The 26,104-nt window shown below is 53.5% G+C and overlaps 7 protein-coding genes across 7 annotated transcripts; 2 read left to right on the top strand and 5 right to left on the bottom strand.

The window, feature by feature from the left end:
* Positions 1–97: 97 nt before the first annotated feature.
* A1O3_01659 (uncharacterized protein) lies at positions 98–1,343 on the bottom strand (the record flags this gene model as incomplete). Its single annotated transcript, XM_007731803.1, has 2 exons — positions 98–1,148; positions 1,240–1,343. 2 exons carry the CDS (start codon positions 1,341–1,343, stop codon positions 98–100), a joined length of 1,155 nt encoding a protein of 384 aa, XP_007729993.1.
* Positions 1,344–1,858: 515 nt separating this feature from the next.
* On the bottom strand, positions 1,859–6,490 carry A1O3_01658 (uncharacterized protein; the record flags this gene model as incomplete). Its single annotated transcript, XM_007731802.1, has 1 exon — positions 1,859–6,490. One exon carries the CDS (start codon positions 6,488–6,490, stop codon positions 1,859–1,861), a length of 4,632 nt encoding a protein of 1,543 aa, XP_007729992.1.
* A 1,058-nt stretch (positions 6,491–7,548) lies between these two features.
* On the top strand, positions 7,549–12,302 carry A1O3_01657 (uncharacterized protein; the record flags this gene model as incomplete). Its single annotated transcript, XM_007731801.1, has 2 exons — positions 7,549–7,685; positions 7,736–12,302. 2 exons carry the CDS (start codon positions 7,549–7,551, stop codon positions 12,300–12,302), a joined length of 4,704 nt encoding a protein of 1,567 aa, XP_007729991.1.
* Positions 12,303–13,586: 1,284 nt separating this feature from the next.
* A1O3_01656 (anaphase-promoting complex subunit 3) lies at positions 13,587–16,103 on the bottom strand (the record flags this gene model as incomplete). Its single annotated transcript, XM_007731800.1, has 2 exons — positions 13,587–13,670; positions 13,722–16,103. 2 exons carry the CDS (start codon positions 16,101–16,103, stop codon positions 13,587–13,589), a joined length of 2,466 nt encoding a protein of 821 aa, XP_007729990.1.
* A 692-nt stretch (positions 16,104–16,795) lies between these two features.
* A1O3_01655 (uncharacterized protein) lies at positions 16,796–17,353 on the top strand (the record flags this gene model as incomplete). The annotated part of the gene is made up of 2 exons (XM_007731799.1): positions 16,796–16,804; positions 16,853–17,353. 2 exons carry the CDS (start codon positions 16,796–16,798, stop codon positions 17,351–17,353), a joined length of 510 nt encoding a protein of 169 aa, XP_007729989.1.
* A 125-nt stretch (positions 17,354–17,478) lies between these two features.
* Positions 17,479–18,871, bottom strand: A1O3_01654 (uncharacterized protein; the record flags this gene model as incomplete). The annotated part of the gene is made up of 2 exons (XM_007731798.1): positions 17,479–18,789; positions 18,845–18,871. 2 exons carry the CDS (start codon positions 18,869–18,871, stop codon positions 17,479–17,481), a joined length of 1,338 nt encoding a protein of 445 aa, XP_007729988.1.
* A 579-nt stretch (positions 18,872–19,450) lies between these two features.
* A1O3_01653 (uncharacterized protein) lies at positions 19,451–23,689 on the bottom strand (the record flags this gene model as incomplete). The annotated part of the gene is made up of 2 exons (XM_007731797.1): positions 19,451–20,314; positions 20,363–23,689. The coding sequence occupies 2 exons, from the start codon at positions 23,687–23,689 to the stop codon at positions 19,451–19,453; spliced, it is 4,191 nt and encodes a 1,396-aa protein (XP_007729987.1).
* Between the last annotated feature and the right edge of the window lie 2,415 nt (positions 23,690–26,104).

Here is a 26,104-nt window from a genome sequence, read left to right as displayed (position 1 = left end):
CAAGACACTCCCAAGATCAAGACACTCCCAAGATCAAGACACTCCCAAGATCAAGACACTCCCAAGATCAAGACACTACGGCCTCAGCTTCGGCTCGTCAAGACCAATTACCTCTCCAAGTGGCATCTAGCTCGCCCTCGCCTTCGGCCTTGTTCTTCTTGCGGGCAATGCCATCACGAACACACTCGACGACGTCGTCCAGATTGGTTCCTCGTTTGCGCTTCTCCGTCTTCTCCTCTCCTAACACGGTGTCGTCGGCAATGAGCTTATACACGTCCGCAATGCCCTCAAAGACCTGGCCGGTAATATCGGGCCCGTCGGCATGGTGGTGGTGATGGCCGTCGCCATGGCCGTCGCCGAGGATGTCTGGGCTAAAGCCGCCTTCGACACTGAAGGTTTCGTTGATCTGGCGCATCTCGTCGACCCAGCGGTATGCTTTGGGCGGCATGGAAGCCAGCCCACCGCGTGCAAAGGCCAGCAAGGCCGGGTTGAATTCTTCCAGGTGCTCCTTGAGCGCTGGGAGCACGCCGCAGGTATGGGCGGTGGTGAAGGAGAGGATGGACAGGGCGATGGTGCCCTTGGAGAGGGCGGCAAAGCAGGACTTCAAGGCCGACGCTGGGCCAATGGCCTCGCCGACAATCCTGACGTTCAACACGTCCCTCAGAGATGCGTCGAGAAGCTCGTCGTGCTTCGGGCCGGAGATGACGATCGACGGCCGTTTCCACGACTTGTCCTCCCGCAGAGCCGGCGGCGACCCGATAATGCCTCCGTCCAGGAAGTCGATCGAGATGGCTTGCGGGTCGAGCTCCGACTCTCTTCGGTGGAACGAAAACGAGCGCGTGATCGAGAGCTGGGCCGGCGAAGAGGGCGATTTGGGAGTGCTGAAGAGCGCGCCAATGGTTCGCGCCGTCCGGGGGCTGATGGCATTCAAGTCGACGTAGGTCAGCCGCGGCGCTGCACTGCCTTTGCCTTCCGCTCGGCGTTGGATGGCCGCCGCCGACTGACACGCCTCGAGGGCCCGGCGCGCCGTCGCCACTGCGTCCCGTGGAGGCACGATGCTGAGGAGGATGTCGACCTCGGCGACCAGTTCTTCGTCCGAGGCTAGAGTCGTGATCCGCGACGACTTGATCCGGTCGAGTGTGTGCTGGCTGGGAGAGATGCTCAGCAAATGCGCTCTCGGCTCAGCCACTCTGCATGTAGCCATGTAGGACTTGCCTTCTACCTGCCGCGACCGTGTACACGGTGTAGTCGTGATGGCGGAGCAGCCGGCCAACGCCCATGCCCATATCGCCAATGGACAGAATGCCCACGCTGGGCTTGTTCTGTGAGGATGACGACGCCATGGCTACGCCTTTACCTTGGGCAAGAACTGATATCTGATATGGTAGCCGTGGCCAAGTACTGACAGCTTCCACGGCAGCGATCTTGGGCACTTAGTCAGGTGGTGGAAGAGAGGAGAGGGGAGAGATGCAGAGAGCACAACCACACATCAACATGCCATCATGACGTGATCAGGTGACACCAGCCTAGTAGTAGTAGAAGGTTATATTAATACTCCAAGCACAGATAGTATCGAGTGTAAGCCACTCTCATCGACGGTGATGACGTGCTTCTGTCGAGGTCACGGCAACCAGCCCCTCCAGGTTCACAACGAGGAAGCGCCGTTCAATGGGCTCAGGGGCTCAGGGGTCTGTCCGCTCTTCCCCCAGGGGGCTGGCTACAGGCCGTTCAACAATTGATAGAGAGAGATAGAGAGAGAGCGCAATAAAAGGAAATTTCACTATTAATGAATGGTATTCGCACTGCCTTCAACGCTGACTAGAAACTCTATTCTTGTGAAACCAAAACACCAATGTCGCTACAGAACCTTGTCCTTGACAACTCTCTGCCCCGTCGGCTCGTGGAAGTTGTGCAGTCGCTCGCCAATGAGGTACACGTCGTCGCGAATCTTGACTCTCCAACTGGCCAACTGACGTTGCAAACCAATCATCACCAGCCAGACCGCAATGAGGCCCAGGACACCCGGGTAAGCCAGTCGATAGAGCCGCATTTGAGCTTCGGGGTCTTGATAGCCCAGCACAAGGATGACCGCCTTCGCATACGCGAGCGGCAGACCGAGCAGACCGAAGCAGACCACGCTGGTGGGAAGAACAAACGCCCGACTTGCTAGTGGAACGTCGGGGTTGAGGAGACCATTCCGAGTGATGGCGCGCAGAGCAGTGGCTGCCTGTGAACCGGGGGCTACCTGGTGCACGACCAATCTGAGAAGCAGCCGGAGGTAGAGCAGTCCGATCGTCCAAGACTGGAGGATAAAGACAGTGGCAGCAGGTTGACTGGAGACATTGGCTGCTTTGGACCCCTCTTGACGCATCTCCAGATAAGTGAACAGCGGGATGTGGACATACAGCTCCGCGATCAACGACAAGACAAAGGGGAGCACCAGCACTGTGTAAAGCGTCAAGTACGCCAACCCCAGAGCATATTTTATTGCCGAAAGGGTTTCTGCACCGGACCACTGCGACAGTTTGGTTTTGAGATAGCTTTGCAAAGGCCGGGCGTAAGCAGCCGCGTAGCCCAGAACCGCAAAGATGTGAATGCCGACAGTAAAGGCATACAAATCGTTGGGCGGCAGGTTGGATTGAGAAAGCCATTGAGTCACCTTGCGACCAAGCAACAGGGGTCCAAGTGTGAAAGTCACTCCGGTCGAGGCGGCAAAGAGCCATACAAGGCCGATGAAAGACGCAATGCGAGTCTGGAATTTCGGAGGCAGGTAGACCGTGGTAAAGCGCTCATCTCTTCTGCCGTGGATGCCATAGTCCGGATCGGGAAGGTCGTCCACACGGTCATTCTGTTCAGTGACTTCCAAGAAAACCTTTCGTCCTCTCGGGATTCGTACAGAATCGGATGCAGGTGCTCGGACAAAAATGCCCTCTTTCACGGGGCTGGTCGCGTCTCTGGCCCCCAACACACCCCAGAGATGCCCTCTCGGATGGCTGTACATTTCGTCCTCGCGCCGTTCCCCGAAGACGAAATCCGTCAACCGCAACACTCGGGCGCAGGCTCGGAACCACCACTTGTACATGGCTGAGATCTTTTTGGACGGCTCTGCTTTCCGTAAGATAAACGGAAGCATAAAGTTGTAAAATATGATGTCCACCGGGAAGGCCAATTTTGGTTCGGCCGTTGCCCATTGAATGGGGAAGACGACACCCACCCACGCCAATGACCAAACAACACCACCTAGGCATACAATGACCAGACCGCCATACACCAACGCCGAGAAAGCAATTTTCCCCAACTGCGCCGGAATCGGTCGCTCAAGTACGTCGCGTACTGGATGAAAGTTTGGATCGTCGGGATCTCGGATAAAGTACAAAACCCCCGTCCTCATGATTTTTCGGCATATTGACACAAACAAAGCGAAGTGGAACATGTAGCAGGTACCGATGAACCAGTGGATGAAAATGCCAGTGAACGGGGCCCTGATAATGAAGGCAAGTCGGCTGGCGAACGTGGCGTTGGCAAACAAGGGCAACAATGCCACGTCAAGAAGCAATCCACAATATAGTGGAAAGACCAACATTTCGATTCCGATGATGACGATGACTTTCATCACCCCTCCTGCTTGTCGAAGACAATCTGCAAAATAACCTTCGACCTTTTCGTTGTACTGAAGGCCCAGTACGATGTGAGCAAGCTCGAGGAAAAGAATGCCAGCAGCGGCAAAGAAGGCATATCCCAGGATAATAGTCAGGATCCTATCCTCTGTACTCCATTCGACCAATGAGTAATCCATCTCATCTCCGTTCGCAGAAGAAACAGAGGTCAATTCTTTGGGCAAGTTCCTCAGGGATGCCAGGCCTAGCGACACCAAGCCTAAGATCTGGCCCGGGACTGATTTGAGAATTTTCCCACATGCCGCGACGATGGCAGGAAAGCTCAGAGGTTCCGTGGCCAGCGCGGATTGAACTTGGACAGTCACAGAGAGTATCCAAGCTACAGCATCTCCAAACGACGCCCTGAAAGAGTTTAGAGCTTGGTGGGACACCACAGAGAAGGTCGGCATGTCCGGTTTCAAATGGAGTGCGGCCCCGGATAAGGTTCTTTCAAGTCGTGCGCCGCTCTTCTGGCTGAGATCTAGAGCAATCCCTTCAATCAGACCAGGGTTGAGAACGTCGCTGATTCCAGGGAAGAGTGGCAAACTGATAGCCTTGATGACCTTGATCGGTTGGGTAAGGCAAACCCCCACAAGTCCCGCAACAAAGAAACTCATGTCAAACACAATGTCTGCTGCCCTTGACAAAACAAACAGTGGCGCTTTGACCAGCATACCGACAGGGTTTGACATTACCAGAAGAGCGATCTTACCCCAGATATAAGGGCACCAGACACTGGCAGTCAATGTTACTGTAATGAGGAACAGGCTGAAGATGACATTTTGAATCATGCCGAAGATGGGGCCTTCCATACCGAGCAATTCGAGAACGCCATCAAGATCCTCGGCATCATCAACAGCGTTCGGGTCGTTCAGATCAACCCCCAGGAAAAAGTCTGGTTCTCGCGCCTCACGAGGTTGCTGTGGCCCGGGGAAGATGGCTTCAGGTTGAGGGGCTTCGCGTTGATGGTTCGGAACGAATGGAGCTTCTAGGAGCGCATCTTCTTCATTCCCTTCATCATCCTGAACGCGCTCATCAGGTTGTGTTTCAGGGCGGGGCTGGCCATTGCTGGCATCATCAGTATGCCAAAGCCATTCTGATAGCCTCTCGAGGATTGTCGGCTCTTCCAGCGGCCGCTGATTGACCTGGAGGCTGACAGGGCCAGAACCTTGGTTCCCGTCATTCGGGGCAGGGCGACCTGCATTGCTTGGGTCAGGTGGCGGGAAGTTTTGATCGTCCGGGCCGATGTCTGCTCCGTTCACCTGAGGAACCACAAGTTCTTGGGTGCCATCAGTCACTATGTCCTCGCCTTCCGCCAATAATACACTTGGTCGAAAAGGGCCAGCAGAGCGTGATGGGGATTCCTCAATATCCGGAGCTCTTGACTGGAACTCTGGCACTGGATCAGAAGTAGGTGGGAGAGACTCAAAATGCGCATCGCTTTCAAGATTGGCTGGAAGTCTCTCCTGAGATGTCACTTCGAGGGCTTCCACGCTGGGCGCGACTTCAAATCCTCTCTGAACAAGAATAGAATTGCTCAGGCTGTGTCGTCGGAGAGGCCTGGAATCAAGATCATACCCCACCGCGCTGCTTTCTTCGGGGGCATCTTCAACGCCATAATCAGGAGCCGAAGCAGAATTGGTTGACACGCTGTGCGATCGAGCAGGTAGGTGCGGCCGTTGAGGTTCAAGTTCGTCGACATTCAAGATGTTATCATCGGTGAGGGCTCGCCGTAACCTTGGCATTGCGATGGGCCGTTGACCGTGCTCCAAAACCATGGGACGGCCTTCACCATCTACCTCCTGAGCACGGTCGTGTTCTTGAGGTCGTAGCATCGCCACGGGTCCCGCTTCATCTTGCACCGGAGGGACCGGCGGAGGGACATCGGCCAGGTCGGCATCAGGCAAATTTGGGACGTTTTGTTGATTGATTACCCATTCTCGAATGAGAAAGACAAGAATGAAAGCTGTAACGAGGAGAACGCAGATTAATTGCCCTTCCACAACATCAATAGTGGCATTGTTGATGGCGGGCGAAGTCGACCAATTTGCCAGGAGTTGAACGTCAGATAGAATTGACGGGGGCCTTTCCAGTACCGAAGATGGTAATGACGTGCTGGATACATTGACAGAGCCAGCATGATGTCTTGGATAAGGCACGAAAAGAGAAAAGATGAGCTGAAGAAACCTGCCGATCATCCCCTGGCTGAAAAGCAGTCTGGCAATGTCGGCCAAAGATACCTGCATAGGAGGAAACACCAGCTTTATCCGTTCAAGGTACTCGGGAAGAGTAAAGTTGACAGCCGCAGCTTCTGGAGTCTGTACAGCAGTCCAGCTTGAGGTCACATTTGAAGTGAGCTCTGTAGGGATCTTCTCGTCTAACCAACCCCCGTCGGCCAGCCAAAACAGGCCTCGCCAAACTTGTCTTATGCACCAAGGCAGACAACATAGCCATACGATTCCCACCGCCAAGTACCGAGCCCAGCGAGATGTACCTCCTATTGCATGGAGCGCAACTTGGCGGAGGAAAAGAGGAAAGGGCAAGGTGGCGGGCATGGAACGATCGTAGATCTTGGTGAAGCGAAACGGGGTCTTGCAAAGCTCGCAGTATTTCTTTTGAGAATGGGACAGCCACTCCATAAGACACTCTTGATGGACGAACTTTATGCTCCCGCTGCATTTGCAGGGATAATATAAGGGCTGGTTCGGGGAAGCCTCGCCACGGCAGATACGGCAGTAGTCCTGGGCCTCATCGTGTGCGGCCGCCATAGCCTCTGCCCGGGCCCTTTCCCGGGCCAGAGCAACAGGGTGTTTCTCGTAAACGTCCAGCGGCATTTTGCCTGATGCTAAGGGACTGGGCACGGAGAGGATGCTGAGGCGTTTGCATCTCGGAGACAGCGTAAGTCTAGGCCATCTGCGTGGAGATGAGGGTGTGAGGGTGCGAGCGGCAGCCTGCGTGAAGAGGTCTTGAGGGACAATGGGGAGAGGTGCGGTTGCAGTTGCGGGTATAATGAATGATCAGGTTGATGGACTGTGGATGAAGGTAGAAGGTAGGGCTTAGTACCAACGCGCTTTCTTGTACGAATACCTGGAGTCTAGAGTTGTGCTGTAAGGAGTATAGAGAGTTCGCCGCAGGCTGGTACTGCAGTGTTGGCCGTTGGCTTCAGTGCGGGACGGAGGCCACTCACGTGCTGGGAGCGGTCACATGACTGCAAGCATTATCCGGAGTACACACCACACCCGTCACCCGTTGTCTTGTGTTCTATGCATAATGGGGGGCACCAGGCAGCCAAATGCGGAGCATATCTTGCTCCATCGTGAGCGTCAACACAAGCAGGTGGTTGGCGTTGAAGCACTGCTGGCACATGGGACATGTGCTTTGTTACATCATACCTGGCATCCTTTGTCGCCTGTTCCAGCTTGCATCTCGCAGCTCTTGCGACTGGGTAGGCAACAATCCTGCTTATCAGTATCACCGCACTGCCTGTGGCTTGATCTTTGCCAACCAGTGACGCAGTGGCTGCAGCTCCCTTTTGGCTGCTAGTTCGCCCGGTGTCTTGCCCCGTGTTTGAATCGGCACCTGCACCTGCACCTGCACCTGCGACACCTCCACAAAACTTTCCCTGCTCGTATTTCCGATCGACTCTGTTCTTCCTTACCAATCCACAGGACCTGTTCCTGGTAAAGGACTTCTCAATCCTCCTCGTGTGCTCTTCCATCGTCATCGTCACGGTAACCTTCCCTTTACTACTTTCAACTCAACCAGAGCGGCACCAACTCACATCTATCACCAAGAAAGACCCGATACTCCGTGCTTGAAGTTGTTCCGCATCGGATTCTCTTCCTGGAGGTGGAGAGGTCTTTTACCACCTTACCATACGGACACCGCTGCGATGGCGGTGGTCGAGAATGGGAAACCCATAGAGAGCGTCAAGGATAGACCCAATGGCCATGTCACCGGCCATATTGCACGACGCAGCCCGGCTCGTCGCCAGGGCTGGACCTTCTGGACTTTCAACAATCTCGCCAGGTATGTCCCCCGATTCATCTATTGCCATTGCACCTCTAACCCAACCATAGGCTGACCATATGGTATGCCCTTGTGACCATCATATTCCGATGTCCTTCTACACCCAAAGATCTCACCGACACCACTCCCCAAATCTGCCGATCCTACTTGACCGCAAAGACATACGTCCAACCTCAGCTACAGCCGTACTATGATCAATATGCAGCTCCCTATGTCATCAGAGCCCAGCCGTATGCAGAGCTAGTTAATAGACGGGTAGTTGGACCTGCGTCTGTCCTTGCCAGGCGGAATTATGATAAGTATGCTGCTCCACAAATTGATGCGGCAAAAGTCTACTCTCAAGCTCAGTGGGAGAAGTCAGTCGTGCCACAAATCAACGTGACTCGAGAGAATGCTGCCAAACTATACGATACGAATGTGGCTCCCCATGTGGACAAGGTCACTACCTTGATCGGTCCCTATTACATCACAACTCGAGATTCGGTTCACAAGATTTATCAAGAGCAGATACTTCCTGGCGTAAAATATGCGCGGCCTCACCTGCAGAATGTCTACAACTCTACCCAGGAATTTGTGTCCAACACCGCATATCCGTTGTCACGACATGCTTGGTCTGAGCTGGTCATCTTCGTGGATGGAACATTGTGGCCTTTTCTCAAGGGCCTGTACATTGACAATGTCCGACCTCAGCTTGTCATGATTAATGAGAGGATTGCCAAATACCAGGAGAGCCGAAAACTGAAGGCTGCAATGGACGAAGTTGATCATTCACGATCGGCCCATGCTCCCACAACATCCACAACTCCAAGTGCAACGGCGGCCATAGACGACATATACGCACTGTTTGAATCCGATGATGAGCCGGTTTCTTCAACGACGGCAGTCGAAGAAGCTCAAACACCCATTCAACAGCCTGTCAGACCGCCGCCTGAGATCGCAACAGAAGAAAAGATTACTGAAGACCTCAGAGACTGGCAAAAGAAATTTGCTGTAGCAGCCGACAAAGGAAGTGACGATCTTCGTGACAGGGTTGCTTCAATAGTCGGCAGCCTTGTCAAGAGCGATATTGACGGACTCGGTCGAAGATTGCAGAATGCATTGGAAAAGACCGTGGAGAACGAGTTGAGTAACGTCAAGACGAAAACCAAGTCTACTATAGCGTCCATCCCCGAAGATGCAAGTGCTGAAGAGGTGAAAAAGGCGGCGGAGGATATTCTAGCCACAATCAGAGCATCGGGCGTCAACATCAAGGAGCATTCAAAAAATGTGCGGGACTGGTCGCAGACTTTCGAAAGGGGTCTGATACAGCGCCTGGCGGCTGCATCTGCCTCGACTTTGGAAGTCCTAGACGGCATCAAGGACCTTGGGCTCCAGGAGGTGGGCATGCGTTGGGCATGGATGGAAGGAGTTACATACAAGCACTGGGAGAAGTTCCATGAGGTTCGAAAACAACTCGACGCATGGAAAGATGAGGTTCGCAACGTTGCCCTGGAACATCCACATACGCAGCAAGCCATCGCTACCGCTCGACAAATCATGGAAGAAAGTATGGCTGTCACCGAGGATGCTGCGAAAGAGTTGGTCAGACTTAAAAGTGTTGCGCAGTGGAAGCTAAAAGCTCGCGATGCAACGGACGACTTCGAGACAAGAAGCCTTCCCGCAGAAGCTGCGAATGCCGCCTCAAGTCTAGCAGCTGAGCTTCAGGGCGCATCCGCCCATGGCGTCGGTTCTGTGCCGTCTGTCTTGTCTCAGGCAGGTGATGCTGCTGAAGGTGCAATCTCCTCTGCCTCCTCCGTGTTCAGAGGCAGCAGTACTGGCAGTGTCGAATCAGCATCTTCAAGAGCTAGTCAAGTGGGAGACGAGGCCTTTTCGCAGGCGTCCTCGGCTGCAGGAATCTTATCACCAAATTCCGTGAAGTCAGTGGCATCCCAGGTGTCTGAGTCTGCGTCTTCGGTGGTTGGAACTGGTACCGGTTCTGCTGAGACCATCCTCCCTGAGGCAGCAGCATCCGGTTCGAGGGTAGCCGAGCAAGTCCTGGATTCGGCCAGCTCCGTGACTGGGCTTGTCGGCGCTTCTGTCTCCTCGTTCGTTGAAAATATTGCTTCCCCATCGGTCCCCGTGGCTTCCTCGGTCGGCTCCGGAGCAGAAGCAGCAGCCAGTTCTGCTTCGTCCGCTGCAGGCTCAGGCGCAAGTCAGTTGTCATCGAAGGTCTTTTCTGGGGCCATGGCACAGAAAGTCAAAGGATCCGTTCCTATTTTGGATGATGTATTTGATGACAACGAGGATTCCACCTTCTCCGAGAAGGTTCAGGATATCGTCAACAATGCTGGGGACCGATATGCAGAAGTTACCCGAGCCGTGTCTGAAGCAATGTTTGGGACAACTCAGGGCACAGTGGAGAGTATGAGTTCGGTGGCAAGCGAACAGTACGCCAGTGCTCTCTCTGCTGCATCAAGTGTGTTGTATGGCCCTTCCCAAGGAACCGCAGAGAGCATTGCCAGTGTTGCCTCTGATAAGTATGGTCAGGCAGTGGCGGCTGCAAGTTCCGCCATTTTTGGCACGCCAACTCCAGTCACCGAATCGCTACTTCTGCAAGCCAGCTCACTGTATAGCGACGCCATCAGCCGAGCAAAAGACCATTACATTGCGGCGAAGTCAGTTGCCTCGCAACAGATATCAGGGACGCCAAAGCCAGTCCACGAGCAGATGTTTTCCTCCATCGAGTCAGCGTACTCCGGCGCCGTGGAAGCAGCTAGCAACAGACTGGAATCTGCTCGCAGCGCCGCTTCCGACCAATATTCTTCGTTGAGTAAGGGAGCCTCGAGCGCAGTGCCGACCACGAACCCCCTTGTCTCTGTGTCCTCGTTAGCATCCTCGGTGCTGCAGGATTCGTTGGCTGCTGCATCGTCACAGTATTCCAAGGCTAAGATCGCCATCGGTGCGACCCCAGCTCCTGCTCATCAGCGGTATCTTCAGGAAGCACGAAAGAATTATTATGCTGCTGTCGGCTTGGCCCATGAGCAGTACGATGACTTTATCAAGGTTGCATCTAGCGCCATCTACGGCACGCCCACTCCTGTGTTGAGCAGCATTTCCAGTGGAGCATCAGTTGCGATATATGGAACCCCCGTTCCAGCTCATCAAAGCCTTATTGACGCTGCTGCTTCTCGGTACTCGGCCGCTACCTCTGCAGCGGCTGCTAGTCTCGAGGCCTATAGATCATCATTTAGTTTGGCAGCTACTCCAGCGCAGGGTTTGCTGGATGAAGCAGTTGCAGCATATTCCAATGCTCTCGAAGCTGCCTCGTCCTCGCTGTCATCTGCCTCATTTGCTGCGAGCAGCGCAGTCTACGGCACTCCAGTCCCCTTCTACAAGAGCGCGCTTGATGAAGCCTCCTCGCACTATGATTCGGCTACCTCTGCCGCAGCCGCTCACATGTCAGTCATGCTCGAATCAGCATCTTCGGCGTTAGGCAAGCATGAAGAATCACCAGCACAGAGCGTCCTCAACGAGATCTCGTCTCAGTACTACGGCGCCGTCCAGGCCGCTTCTTCTTCGCTCTCTGCTGCCAGTAATGCTGCAAGTACCGCTATTTATGGCACGCCAACTGGTTCCATCGAGTCCTTGTCAAGTGTGGCCTCCCAAAATTGGGAAGCTCTGGTGTCCAAAGCCAGCGAGCAAATCTATGGTTCACCTCAGCCGTTCTACGACCAGTTGGCCACCCAGGCAGGTGAATACTCTGCCCAAATCACTGACTATGCAAACGACAAATATGTTATTGTCCAATCATTCGTATCTGAACTCGTTGTTGGCAAAGAGCCCGACTTCACCGAGTCGGTTATGAGCAGGCTCAGCTCTTCATATTACGATGGCTACGCTTCGGCGGCAAGCCTCGCCAGTGATGCCTACGACTCCGCCTCGTCCGTGGCGTCGTCTGTCTCTTCCGTTGCATCTGACTACTTTACCCCGCCCCCTCAAGTTTCATCGGTCCTTGACTCTGTAAACAGCCAGCTCAACTCACTCGTCGACGCGGCAAGCGTGCAGGTCTATGGTACCACGAAGGGGACAGTCGAACAGGCGACATCTGCTGTTGCCGATTCGTACTCGTCAGTCAGCGCCGGCATCAGTGAAGCCATCTACGGAACGCCGGCCGGATACGGAGAAGCGGTGCAATCATCTGTGGCTGACGTGGCAAAGAGTGCACAGGATGCTCTTTCCATTGCGATCTATGGCACACCGACCGGAACAGTCGAGTATGTTACAAGTGTTGTTGACGACTCTTACTCGTCAGTCTCGTCAGCAGTTGCGGACAATGTGTCGGCTGCTGCTTCTGCGGTTGGCGATCTTCCTGGTGAGGCGGCGAGTATAGCGGAGAGTGTGAGAGCAAGGGTGTCTGAGGCTATCTACGGCCCCGAACAGGGTGCTCTTGAAAGTGCCCAATCAAGGGTCGCCGAAGCTGTGGAAAGCGCCCGCAGCGCCATTGCCGCCATGGCAAGTGGCGTAGGCGAGAGTGGCTCCCAAGCTGCAGAGGCGATCGGCAGTTCTGTGGAGGTGATAGCAAGTGCGGTCAGCAGCTCCGTCAGCAATGCTACCAAGTACGTCAAGGACGAATTGTGACGGAATTTTGCCTGGAAGTCAGCGGCCACCAGCGGCCGAGGATGATGGACACGAAATCAATGACGAATGTGTTTTGGGCAGCGGAGGAAGGAGGAGAAGCAGCTTGAAAAGGAACAAGAGATGTGGAGGAGGACATTGACTGCCAATGATTGAGAGAGAAGGCTTCGAGCAAGAATGGCCAGTTGGCACATACACGGGGCCAGTTAATATCGGAGGTTGTTGTCTTGGGTCGTCTTGGGCCGTTTCTTTTCTGCTGTCCTTTCCTCACACTCTGATGGCTGCGTGCCGCCTCGATGTCTCTCATCGGCCTCCCCTAACCTGTCTTGCCTTGTTTGATTTTTGACGCTCTAGGGCCAGAGCCTATATGATACCTCTATCGCTTTTCGCTTTTGCGTTCGCCTTCTCTGTCGCTTATTCAATCTTGCTTCCATGTTCCGCGATTCGCGATAGCTAGCACGTGGGCAGTTCGGGTGGTGCCCGTCGCAAATAAAACACAAGGGACCCTCTCTCTGGTATTTGAACTATTACAGTATTTTCCTTCGAGCCCATTCCAGAGTCTGTCTGTCTCTTGGACCTAGGATGCACGCAGCAGGCAGTAGGCAGAAAGGACAACTGTCCCCAGGCAGGGCCTTGACCAGCCCAATAAACAAATGCATAGATAGAATCAGGGGAGCTCCAATGCCATGCTTCAGGTCTGTCTGATCCCATCCGCCCATAACCCATTGACCAGAGAGAGGATCAATGTGAAGAACGGCATCCGCAAACAATGCATGCAAAGATCCCCTGACCAGTCCAACCAACCCAAAAGCAACCCGCGAACGGCCAACATCGCAATAGCAGATTTCGTTTGCTATACAACGCCGTTTGCCGCGCCAACCGATGTCGTGCCCATCCGCTGCCATGCCACGCAGATATGCATATAAAAAACACAACAAATTCTGCTTCCACTCGTGGCAGGTCACCGCAAGCTGAGAAGAGACCCAAAGCTGATCGTTCATTTTTGCTGGGTGACACGTCGCGCCCTGTCCTTCCGTCATGGGCCATGTGCAAAGTCTTGACAACACCGTTTTTGGGCATATATGTCTACAGTGACCGTGCTGGGAACACGACTGTATCGATCCACCAGTGAGCAAGGTGATTGGAAGTCTCATTTGGACGGGTGCGACCGTAGACGTGGCCGTGGACATGGACATCAATACGGGAATAAGGCACTCGTCGAAATGGCGCAAGTAGATGGACGTCCAACACCCACGGCTGAAACAACCTGGACTATTTCGCTTTTCGTCAGTCCATATCTTCGTCCTCGTCGTACGGATCTTCATCCTCGTCGTCAAGACTTTCCATTGCGTCCTTAATAAATTGTGCAGCCTAAATTTGAAACGTCAGCACCGAACCAGACCAGAATTTGTGGAGACCTACCTTAGGATCCAAGTTCAAAGCCATGGTGAAGGCCCTCACAGCATTCCCTTTCTCTCTCAATGTCTTGTAAAGCCGCCCCATCAAGAACCAGACGTTCGCTTCATCCGGAACGACGTCTCTCAAGATGAGAAGTTCGGCCAACGCTTCCCTTGGTCGACCAAGGCTCATCAAGCATCGAGCCTTCTTGAACCGACTCAACGCGCTGCTAGGTGCCAAGGTGCATGCGCGCGTGTACATCTGCAAAGCCTTTTCGGGATGCTTGAGCCGTTCAAGAACCAAGCCGATGCAGCAGATCAGTACCGCATTTGTAGGGTTGATCTTGGCTGCGGTTCGATAATGCTGTTCGGCAATGGCCCATTTGCCCATTTTCTCGTAGACCTTGCCGAGGCCATACCAGGCATTATAGTGCCGGCCATCAGCAGCTATCGCCGCCCGATACGCTTCCAGGGCTTTCTCGAACTCTTCATTGGCAATGTATTCGTGGCCTTGCAAGGTGTATCCATAGGCAAACTGAGAGTCGAGTTGTGTGGAGCGTTTGAAGCATTTCAAGGCTTGCTCGTGTTCACGCTGCAGCGAGAATGAATTGCCTATTGCACACCATGCTTGAGGTGACAGTCTGTCGACCGAAACCAGTTCGTGAGCCAGATAAGCAAGCTCAATCTCTGATTTGAGATGCCAGAGCACCGTGGAGTAGACTTCCATGTCCTCTAAGCGAGTGGGTGCCAACTGTCGAACTCGAATGAAAAATTTCTCGGCTTCAGCATATTGAGCTTGCTCGTGATATGCCTTCCCGATCTGAGAGAGAATGTATGGTGTCTCACGTTGCGCTGATGGAAGAGAGTTGAAGATCTGGATTGCCGTCTGGCAGTCATAATTGGATAAACATAGTTGGGCTGAGGCGATTCTTCCGAACAGATCCAACAGAGTCTGAATACCTTCAAGCTCTCGATTGACTGCGGACTCGGCTCGGACCTTGGAATTTGGCAGAGACGGTACCGGCGGTGCATTCGCGGCGGCTCTGGACTCTTTGGCATCAACGTCCATCGCGTCTGCCGACCCGGTTCGAGTTCGATTTCCACTAACGACTCTGCCCACGGTCGAAGCGGTGGCAGTTCTCGCCCTTACAGCCGGCGCTCTTGCTTTCTTGATGTCCCTTCCTTCACGAAGGCCTAGAGTATTTGCCAGTGAGGATATCTTGCTTCCAGCTGTGCTGCTCGCACTCGGTGGTCTAGTTGTGTTGAGAAGTCGGTTACTTCTTCTCGTACCTTCAGCGGTACCTGATGTTGCATGAGATGTCGGTGCAGGTTGCCCGGAGACAGTTCTTTTAAAAGGAGCGGTCGATGCAGGAGGGTCTTGCAGAACTGCAGTATCGTCAGAGGCGACTTTAGCTTTCGCTTTCAGCCGTGTAGATCCGGTCTTCCACCTAGGAGGAGGATCTGCCGCGACTTCTGCTGCGCCCTTCGCCTTCCTCATTGGCGCGGGAGGGGGCTCATGATGTTGATTGACAACACCGCCTTGCAATATGCCTGTCTCCACTTCTGCCTCAGTCGAGGGGGCATTCAGGCCCTCTTCGTCGAGGACTGTATCCATAGTGTTGATACTCATCTTACTGCCATTCAGTTTCTCCCAGAGAACAGAGTTGCCTATTTGCGAATGCCCATGAGGTTTGTGTGTTGATACAAACGGATCCGCCGGCGCTACACTGGCATGGTTGGAAGTGTGCGACTGTTGTCCAGTTGCAGAGGTTGTAGCTTTGTCGGCGGCCACTGTGGATGGGATCTCGATCTTTGCTGTCTGTTGCTGAGACAAATGTGTCATGGCTATCATCTCCGCCGACATCTTGTAGACATTGGGGACGCTGACTTTGGCCCCAGCGTCGCAAAGCCCCGTGAAAGCATCCCACATGAAAGGGTTCAGTTTCAACGCCGCTGCCCAGCACTCCACTGCCTGGTCAATGTTCTTATGTGCTTTCCACAGCTTGCCCTTTAGACACGACACTGCAGCGGCATCGGGGAGATGTTGTCGCCGGGTCTCATTATGTTGAGCCCAAGTATTACGGTTCTGCCATAAGTGCTTGCTCTTCTCCAGCGCTGTGAGACCATCGACATATCGTCCTAGTTCGAGCGAGGCCTGGGCAAAAATGTAGCTGCACCCGAGATGGGATCCTCGTACACCAGCAGGTCTACTGGTATCCCAGGCCGCTTTGACGAATCCCGATTGGTATTGGCAGTATGCAAGAAGGTATGCTGCTTCGGCGGACCGTGGTTCGTAGGCAACGAGGCGAGAGGCGAGGAACAAGGCATTCTTCAAGAGGTTATTGTCGAGATGGTAGTAGACAAGTTGTCGGAGCTGGCCCGCGACGTGGATTACTGAAGGTGCCATGGCAGCATGGACGTAAGCAATAGGTGGTGCTTAGGCGAAGTCGGAGGTGAAGATGAAATCAAAACCGATCTGACCGTCGAGATTGAGATTTGGTGGAAGACGCGAGCCCGCAGTTGTTGGAGGTCATGAGCATGCCTTCCCAAACAATGCGCGGCGATCAAGCTGGTATTGACAATTCATCCAGGTCGAGGGTCGAGGGGATCTCAAAGGTCTCACCGACACCCAATGCCCAAAGTGACCGAGAGAGAGCACAAGTACTAAGGCGACGAGGTCGAATATGAATAGAATGCGGGCGGTTAGAATGCAGTGTTGCTGGTGTTTTGGTTTTGAGCGGGATGGGTCTGTTCGCAGCCAGAAGAGCCGTTGTGTTGCACCGCGCTTGACACACCGTGTGGCTGGAAACAAATTGTGGCGGCGGGGAACGAACGAGCCTGAGCCCGATGGAAACAATCCAAAGTTCTGCCCAATTTTGATCAACCTCTGTTCCTCCGTATGACCAAGGGCTCATTGTTGTTCATGCCGCCGGTTTCAACTGCGTCAAGCTTCTGCTTCTTCATATACTAACTCCCTACTCCCTACTCCTAATACTTGGCTGGGAACCGCTGTCACTGCGCTGCCGCAACCTCACCAGTAAGGCCACACTACTCGCCAACCTCAACGGACGAACTTGGACTTGAGACCTTTCATCCAGAATGGCGCAGGTGAGCCTCTCCTCTTCCCTCTCTTACTTTCAGCTAAAATCAAAATAGAAAGCGGCCAAGTCCCTTGCCGTGCGGAATACCGGTCGTCTGAAGCAAACGCACCTCATCACCCTGGCCATCCATGCCGTGTTCCTCTTATTTCGCTTCACCTTGCGGCGGTCTTTGTCCTTGAAGCGCTACGTTTTTCTCTCTGCACCGGCACTGGCTATAGAATTCTATATGGAGCGGCTTGCTAGGCCGACCTACAAAGCAGACGGTTCCCTCCAGCGCGCAGGAGAAGATCTGGATGCGCAGGGATTGACCGAATTTATGTGGGATATCCTCTACTGGACCTGGATCAATCTGATCCTCGTCGTGGTATGTGGCAACCGGGCTTGGTGGCTATACCTTGTCGTACCTAGCTATGCAATCTACGCCGCTGTCACGACAGCAAGTGGACTGAAGGCCATGCTTGGTGGCATGTCAGGCGCAGGTGGAGAGGCCGGGCCACAGAGTAAAAGACAGGTGAAAATGGAAAAGAGAGGAGGTCAGCGTGTCGCGTATCGGTGATGGTCCAAGGGTGGTTTTGTTTAAATCCCATTGAATATTACCCGACACCTCCGTATTGCCTGGCGCCAGACTTAGCCTGTGATACAGTAAAGCCATCCACTCCGTACCCGTCCTCTTGTTTGCTGCTAATGACGTTCACCATCAAGCCACTTAGCAAGTCCCGTTGGCCCGTAGAGCTCGCGCCATTCGCCTGCTTCCTCTTCAACATACTCGCCCACGAACTCGGCCGTCTCGTTGGCCTTCTCTTTGACAGCATGAGTGGCCTCGTCGAGTTTCTCGCTCGCACGAGCCATCGCGAGGTTGTAATATTCCACGCTAGCCTTTGCTCGTTGTGCCAGCCTTTTCGAACTCGTCTTGCGCTTGTATCGTCCAAGAATTATCGAGGAGATATAATATGCGCGGACCAGGAGCCGTTGGATGATTTGCTTAACCAGCATAGTGATCCCATGACTGAAGAATGATCGCAAGATCTCAACATACAATCCTTCGTACAGAGCGCTCACTCCCTCGGTCTGAGCGATGGTCAGGAGCGTACTGAAGATTGTAGACCGCGTCGCTTTCCTAGCTCTTTCGCTTTCAATGTCTTCATCAACCACCTTCTCTTCATCGCGCTGTTCTCTCTTCGATCCGGCCTGGAGGCGTGTTTTGGCTAGACTGAAAGGGTATGTGACTGAGCTGGCGCATGCTTTGCTGAATGCGGATAACAGGAAAGTCAATGATGGCGGTGGGTGGGCTCTCCTATGGTGCGGCAGGACCACCTTTTTAAGGGTTTCGAAGAGACCAAAAGTGATGGAGGGGTTGAGTGTCAGGACCAGAGAAGCCGAGTATCCTGACCAGAAGCCAGCCAGGCCCTTTTCAGCATAGATCTCCCTGGCAATCTGCCGAGCACCTGGGACTTGAAACGGCTCACTATCCGGGTCCCTAGCCGCGAGCAAAGCAGCCGCCTGTTTCCTCGTAACAATGTTTGCGATGGGCGCCGTGGCAAGCTTGGTCAAGCTGCCAGCGACAAATCCGACACCCAACTCTTCAATGGCAGGTAGTGACTTAGCTCTCCCCAGTGCGGCCAGTCTCCTGTCACGTAGGAAGCTGTAGGTGAGGAAGAAGATGAAAGAGTCGGCGATTGTCTTGCCAGTGGCTTGCAAGAATCCCGTGTATAGTCCAGCGATACCACCCTCATTTTTGTAGATCTTCTCAACCGCGTCGGCAAAACTTTTGTACTCGTCGTCTGTAGGCTGCGACTGGTCTTGTCGTAATTGGCGTTGAATTTGAAGTCGGGTGATGATCAAGTCGATTGGATAGAGAACAGCGACTGAAATCGCTGACCCCGCGGATCCAGCAATGCCATGTCCAAGAGCCTCGAGGACGGAAGCTTTTCCTACCGAAGTCCGCGATTGGCTGTTCTTCTCTTGAACTTGGTGGTAGAGTTCGAACGCGTCCTAAGCGGCTCGTCAGTCCTGTGGAGTAGCGGGTAACGATGGGGAGATTGCATACGAGTTGACTGTTATACACATTGGCCATCGTGGTGATGATAGCATGGCGGTTTGAGGGCGGCAAAAGAGAAGAGGAAGATGGGTGTAGGTGGGTGGAAATCGACTACAGAGTAGACGTCAGGGAGTTGTTGAACAATGACGCGGTTGACGATCGGATTAGCACCATAGAACCACCAGGAAGGACAGTAATTCCCCCACATTTTGGCGTTTTAGGCCCACTAGGGTTAGCGTAGACGATTAGGCTCAGGCCTCGAACCCAGCCTCGTCATGCACGTGATGAGGCTGGGCCGAGGCGCAGATGCCAGACGCTCCCACCACCCCTCACCCTGGGCATCGCTAAACGCGGTTCACGCCAAGTGTACGTTGGTCCAGTTCCATAGGAGCACTGTTTGAATCACCATGCTATCAGGGTATTGGAAAAAGGGAAAGGCATCAAAATCGGAGCTCCTCTGATTCCCATTGAACACAACCAAATCTCGTCGAGGCCTCCAGCGCCGCGCTTGTCAAGAGACTGGTCACTCTTCCAAACTCCAGTCCATTCCAAGGCTGTCTTCCCGTCATATCGTCGTTAAGTTAGTTTCGGCAATCGGCGTGCGGATGATGCATTCTATGCCCTCATGCTTGTCCGTCGCCTCAATCCGTTTTCTGCTGCTTGGAGCTCTCTCGCAAACCTCTCGTCTGCATCCATTTCGCTCTCTCCTCCTGTACTGCCTCTACTCACTGGCCTGACCGAGCCTTCCCGAGACGGACTTACTCTGACCATGTTGCTTGCCATTTGATGGATTGTCCCAGACGTATTACTCGACGATCTTCGGCTTTTGACGCTCGTCACCACTGTCTGTGCACTGGCGGCGCTCGAAGCTCGACGATCCATTCTCTGAGGCTTCGGAGGGGGTTTGCACGGCGATCTCTTGTCTTCTGGTGTGAATCGCTCCATCTGCTTGGCTTGACGGGGAGAGTGTCTCGACAGAGGAATAGTGTCAGGTTCCCCGGAGAAGTCTCCGTTCACTGAACGTCGGTTTTTGACCGTCGCTGGAGTGGAAACCCTAATGTTGCTCTTTAGACCGGGCGAGGTCTCGTCTGCAGCATTTTTTAGAGAATGGTTTTCGGCGAGATCGACCTCCGTCTTGATCACTTCGATCGAAGCAGCTGTCATTGCGTCCAGAGCGGGATCGACCATAATCGTGTCGAGACTGGCCATGTTCCCATCTATTTCTATCCCATTTAAAGGCGCTGGAGTAAGGGATTCATCTTCAACCTCTTCGTTTGCCATTTCAAAGGTATTGCCGTTCGTCAAGGCGGGGTCGATCAAGTCGTCCAGCAAGTCGCCATCCAAGCGCCATTGCTTATTCTGCACGCTTCCATCACTTAAGCGGGCCGGATGCCTCGAACTTGTCGATCCACGAGGCTTGGATGGCTCCGCTGCCTTTGCCGGATCGATGCGGCCATGCTCATCGTGTACGCATCGACGCTGGGAATGATCAGTTGGTGCCCACTCCACTTGGAAACAGGCTCCTACCTTGCTTTTTCGGCATTCTTCACATGCCTTGGTCCGGCTCTTCTTCGAAGATGACGGTTGATCAGTGTTTGCAGAGAGCGCATGCGCCGCTTCCGAGTGAATGCCAACAGGTTCTGATAACCGTGCTCCTGAGGGCGTCAACTGCTCACCATTCGGCCCATTCTGAGGAATGGCTGAGTTCGAGGTGTTGTCAGCATTGGAAAAGCTTCGTGGTCTGATTACTGGTGCAGGCCTGGTGGGTGTTTCACTGCCTGATTTATGTCGACACTTGATTCGTCGTTTTCGGCATGGTTCACAAGCTACTCTCAATCCACTCCCCTTGGAACCGGAACCGGATTTGACGTTCTGCTTCGCTGGGATGGGAATACTGACTTCTGGCTGGGGCGCCTGCACTTGAGCCAGAGATTGTGCAGCCTTTCGCGTTGAACTCCTTTCTCCCGGCATTCGGAAAACCTCAGGTCTTTTCGCCTTCTCCGTCTTTTCTGATTCTAGAGCGCCATCAGAGTGCACCCATTCGGGTACTGGAATATTGCCAGTCTTCCAGGCACACCATATAGCAAACAATTTGATCATCGTGAGAGGATCACCATGTCCTTTCGGGATGGACGCTTTGACTGCATCGATCTGCTTTTTGGTGATGTCTGCCACTGGCAACCCAGCGTCAATCCTGGCGGTTCGGTACAAGTAGTCCCTGAGTGATGGCCATCCAGATACCTCTGACTTCGGGTAATACCTGGCATTGAAAGCCGATTCTCCTGGCTCTGCGACACTTTCTAGGTCGTCAAATTCGTGCCAAACAGGATTCGCCCGCAGAAACACATAGTCAGGATCATCGCGGAAGTCGTTCAGTACTTCATCTGGAACTGGGTCATCTTCCAAGTATTTGATCAGTGAATACCACATGACCTTTTGAAAATAAGGATACCGAAATTTTGGCGCTACTTTGGTCACTTTCTCGATGTTGGCAACCTTCAGCTGCAGTTCATAGTCAAGGCGGGTGAGAAAGTTGCCCCCGATGACCAAGCTGTCCTCTGGCGTCCAAACAGAATGGATCCACCCAGCAGGAATGAAAGCTGTGTCTCCTTCATGCAGGTCGACTCTGGTACAGTTACCACCGCACAAATCTCCAAGCCATGTCTCGTTCTGTGTATCAGAGTTGCACCAATCTTCGTATTTCTTGAGGTATTTATCCTCTGGAGGAATGAAGAAAAAGGTCTTGGTGCCTCTAAGGATATGGTAGTAGACAGACGAGCCGCCAAAATCGATGTGGAAGTCCGTGTAGCTGTCGGCTACAGACATGAGACAATAGAATTGTACTGGCCTTTTCTTTGTTCGAGTCTCTGCATCTCCGTCCCAGACATGATCTTCAAGATCAAGGTCTCGAACCACTTTAGGTCGTCGAATGAGTTTTCCGAGAGGGCTCTGGGAGACTTCCAAGCTTATAACGTTCAGTATTGGTTTCTCACCTGCAAGCTCATAGTAGTCTGCCCATTGCTGTAAGGTGAACTGGCCCTTTGTCTCTTGAGACTTGACGTCAATGACCGGAACATGTTCATCTGGTCCATAAAGCTCTGCAACTTTCCGCACGGTCAAGTCCCTTGGTATCACCATGTCCAGCAAATCTTGGTCGCAATCTATGACTTCCTCCTCCTCAACATGATTGGAGACAAGAATGTCAGGGCCGACAAGCGCTCCTGTACTGTCAATCAGAGTCAGAGGTGCGCCGTCGTTCTTGTCCATGTCTGAATGGGCTTCACTAGACGGGCGTTTGACACCGAACCGAGGATTCCAACATGCCGGGACCACGAAAGGTCGTTTCATGCCGTCGAAGCTTTCCATAAATTGCGCGGTCAGTAGCTCTGGCCGCACTCGAGCAAAATCGTCCGGTAGAAGAGCAATTTTCCCCTCCTTAATAGGCTGAATGTAGTGATGGGTTGATGTTTCCGCAGAGGACTTGACCACACCTTGATGGAGCCCGGCATAATCTATCGCAGTTCGTGGACGGGAGGACTTCCGCACATAGGTTGTTTTGCCATGCACTGGCTCACAGTCTTTGCACAGATATTTATCAACGCTTCTTGCCTCGGCCTTGGTTTTGAAGCCTGCGCACTCTGCATGGAACCAACGGTTACATGCGTCGCAACTGATCCAGAACATGACAGAATTTTCGTCATCGGCGGCGTTCACCTGGAGACGCTGGCACGCGGCGCACACCTCGGCTTGCACTTCAGGCTTAACCCTCCGTTGTTTCTTTGTCGGAACGTTTGATGGAGGATTGGCTTCAGGCCCCTGCTTAATCTCTTGCTGACTAGAAGTGGCGGTGGGATCGACTGCGGTGGTTCGCTCGTCCGTCGCGTCAAGATTTTGGGCGGCCGAGGTTTCGATTCGCTGCGGCAACATGTCCGAGTATGAAGTCCGGGAGACGTCAGCCACAAAATGAATTCCCTGCATCCTAGAATCCTCAGGCTGGCCATCTTCCACATGTTTATGTTGGGCAACTTGACCGGCTTTGGCAGTCCATCCGTTCGACTGCCGTCGGGTGGTGTGTGAGGAATATGACCGGTCATGGAGTGTATCAGAAGGTATCTGGGGTGTCCCGTCTTTGAAATTGACCTCGTTCTTGAGCTCCAGTAACAGCAGCGCGTCTTCATATGTTATATCCGTGTTGGTATCGTAGCCGCTTGTCTTCGGTCTGTCTGCGCGTGGCGACCACTCAAGATTAGGGATGCGCTCAGACTTGACTCGTTTCGTCGGTGGACCGTCAGAGGCATCAATCTGCTCGTACCGGTGGATGTAGGACGTGGAAGGTCGAGCGGCGGGATACGGACTCGCTTTTGAGAGGGCGGTGGGACTGGCATGGACCAAATCAGGGCTGTGGGCAATGGCGGCACTGGCAAGGTCATCAATGGTAGATCCGGATCGGGTATGACCTTTGCCTCGAGGATTTCGAGCATCATGGGAGAATTTGGAGTTTCTAGACGACCAGTCTCGCGAATCTTGTAACCAACGCCTGTTTTGCGGAGCCGCGCCACCCACCAGCCGAGCTCCGACATGCGCGGAACCATCTTGGGCGTAGAACAAATGGTCTGGTTGCACTGTCACTGGGACACTCTCTGATAGTCCAGCATGGGAGAGACCTAATCCGCTCAAAGAGTTACCGTTTTCCTGAAAGGTGTGTGAGAGGAGTGAAGGTTCGAGGGGGGCGGAGGCCTCGAGGGTTGGCTCTGGAGACAGCCGTTCAATCAATTCGGCCGACGGACGTATTGGGCTGATAGCTCGAAGTCTCGCGAGGTCTTCCGAACGGCGCCATAGAGTAGAGGTAGGCATGGCCGCAGTCGTAGAAGTCACCGGGTGACTTCGCCGTCGATTGCGGAGGTGGGGTACAGGCGATTGTTGTAGCTTGAGTAACGGCAACGAGCGAGGATGGCTACATTGGGTGAGAAGCCGAGTACGACCTCCGACGGGAGGCCAGACACAACGACGAAAGAAATGAGAGCGGTTGAATGATGCGCGAGAAGTGGTGGTTCTTGAACCCGGAGTTGACTTGAAGACCAAAGTGGAATTATTGTAACTGCGCTAGTTGTCCTGCGGCAGATTACATACGCGCGATGGGCAAGATACGGGGAAGTAAGAAGCATTTCGGTGAAGTGACACGCCCACCGCTGCACATGCCTGGCAGGTGCCTGGTATGGCATAACTAATTGTATTGGAACCAGGAAGCAACAAGTCGTAGTCTTCGATGATGATAGATCAGAAAACGATGGAGTGCTCTCAAGACGATCAACTGGGGTCTTCTCTACTGGTCACCGAAAAGACTCAGACTATAAGCTCTACGGAGTATCCCTCACTGACTACCTTGACCGAAAGCTACGTCGGTATACCAACAATCTACGGAGTACCCATTAGCCTCTTCTTTAAGATACGGTCAGGCTTCTAGGTCACTTCGGTCACTTCGATCACTTACGTGACCTGGCTTGGGCAGGTCTAATTCTACTAATTAAGTGTTCGAAGTCAAAGGTCTCGCCAGCGGTGAGAAGGAATCACGCTTGTATCGTGGGCAGCTAACTCGTCTCTAATATCACTCTGTCAAGTCATATGCCCATCGCGATCGGAATATCCATGTCATCTCCAGAATGCAGAAACATGTAGCCGTTCAGATACCTAGTAATGGCGGGTGTGTACGGAGTTTAGAGGAGCACTTCGATCACACCGGTAGTCTGTACCAAATGGTGGATTACTACTACTAACCAACGTTAGTGATATCGTCGACGACGGAACTACCGTATCCCCCAAGGAGCTTGTGTCCGACAGCTGTCCCGACATCGTAATCAGCATGGTAAACGGATCCTCGCAGCTCTTTCCCAACTTCCTCGGGCCGTCATCTGGGGGGATTCGAAGGATTGCATAAAAAGATGGCCGACAGTATCCGTATACCAATCCTGGCATCATGAAGGCCAGACAGGTGCCAGGCGTGTCGTACGAGGTAAGAGACGGCGGTGGCTGAGTGTGATACAAGGGCAAAGACAAGGGGTTACCGTCAGCAGCAAATCCCTGTACGGAGCACATTCGCTCGGCGACTGCAATCCTCAGGCTTTCCATTTATTTATTGCTCGGATGTTGTTTGCGTTGCGGGCGTCAGGCATCAAACCACCTGCCATTGCGACCCGTCCTGCACTTCTGAGATTGTATGAGTCTTGGAGGATCGCCACGCAGCCGGTCGTGAATGGCTACACCCGGTTCCCCAGCCCGGTCGTTGGGGCGGGCTGCCCATGCCCTAGTTTACAGCCGCGTTCCCGCAAGATACTGCGGCTTCGGTTTCCTGAGAACGGTGAGAGGACAGGGGTTCAGGAGGCTAAGGACATCCCTCATGTGTAGGGATTGAAAGCGGCGGAGCTTCGGTTGTGCTTCTGGCGTCGCGTATCACTTCGAGCGCGGGATGGACCTTGCTCAGGCCCCTAGCTCCCGAGTTGTAGTATGTGCAGTAGCTCTGTCGCTCCGCCCAGCTTTCCAAGTTCCTACGCTTGAAGCATCAAACTGGGGTAGGTGTCTCCGGGGAGTGCGGATTGGGGTGGATCTCTCGGACACTGGCCCATCATTGGGGGTTTGGCGAAATAATAGTACGGGGAGCCTCCTTCGATCTGGACTGTTGTCCTCGGTTAGAATGCACGTCAAGACGTGGTCGGCCTTGGGCAGCCCAGTCAGAGAGCATCATGAAGGGCGATCAATCACCTCAAGATTGAGAGCGATGCATTCCACTGGAGACCATGTCATGTCTCAGCTCGACAGACGAAGGAGAAGGAGGACGGCAAATGTTTAATGGTCGGAGACGGGGTGCGCAAATGGCTGCGACGCAAGCGGCGTTCGGTCAGGGCTAGGAATGGCTTCCCTCGTGGGGCGTCGGGGAAGAGAGGCTCCTAAGGCCTCCGTGACAATAATCCCCTGCGCACCGGGTGCATCATTATTATGGAGGAACGGTTGCTAATGGCCAGCCGGTGTTGTTTGAAATGCGAACAATCCCACGTCGCCTTGACCGCCAGACTGGTGAACGACGTCTCCCAGAGCTGTGAAGGGGTATTTGACTGCAGTCTCTGCTCCTCCTGAGCAGCCCGCCTTTCTCTTCTTCATCCTACTCACACATACATTTACAGAAGCAGTCCCCAGTTTTCCCTGCTGATCAGTTTCTCGTCTCCAGTATCGTCACCACTGCTCGGTTCCACCCCCAGAGATATTGTCGATCCTCAC

Source organism: Capronia epimyces, assembly GCF_000585565.1.
Source record: "Capronia epimyces CBS 606.96 chromosome Unknown aczIQ-supercont1.1, whole genome shotgun sequence".
NCBI classification, from domain to species: Eukaryota; Fungi; Ascomycota; class Eurotiomycetes; order Chaetothyriales; family Herpotrichiellaceae; genus Capronia; species Capronia epimyces.
Note: the sequence above shows the minus strand (reverse complement) of the source record. Positions and strands in the feature narration are given on the sequence as shown.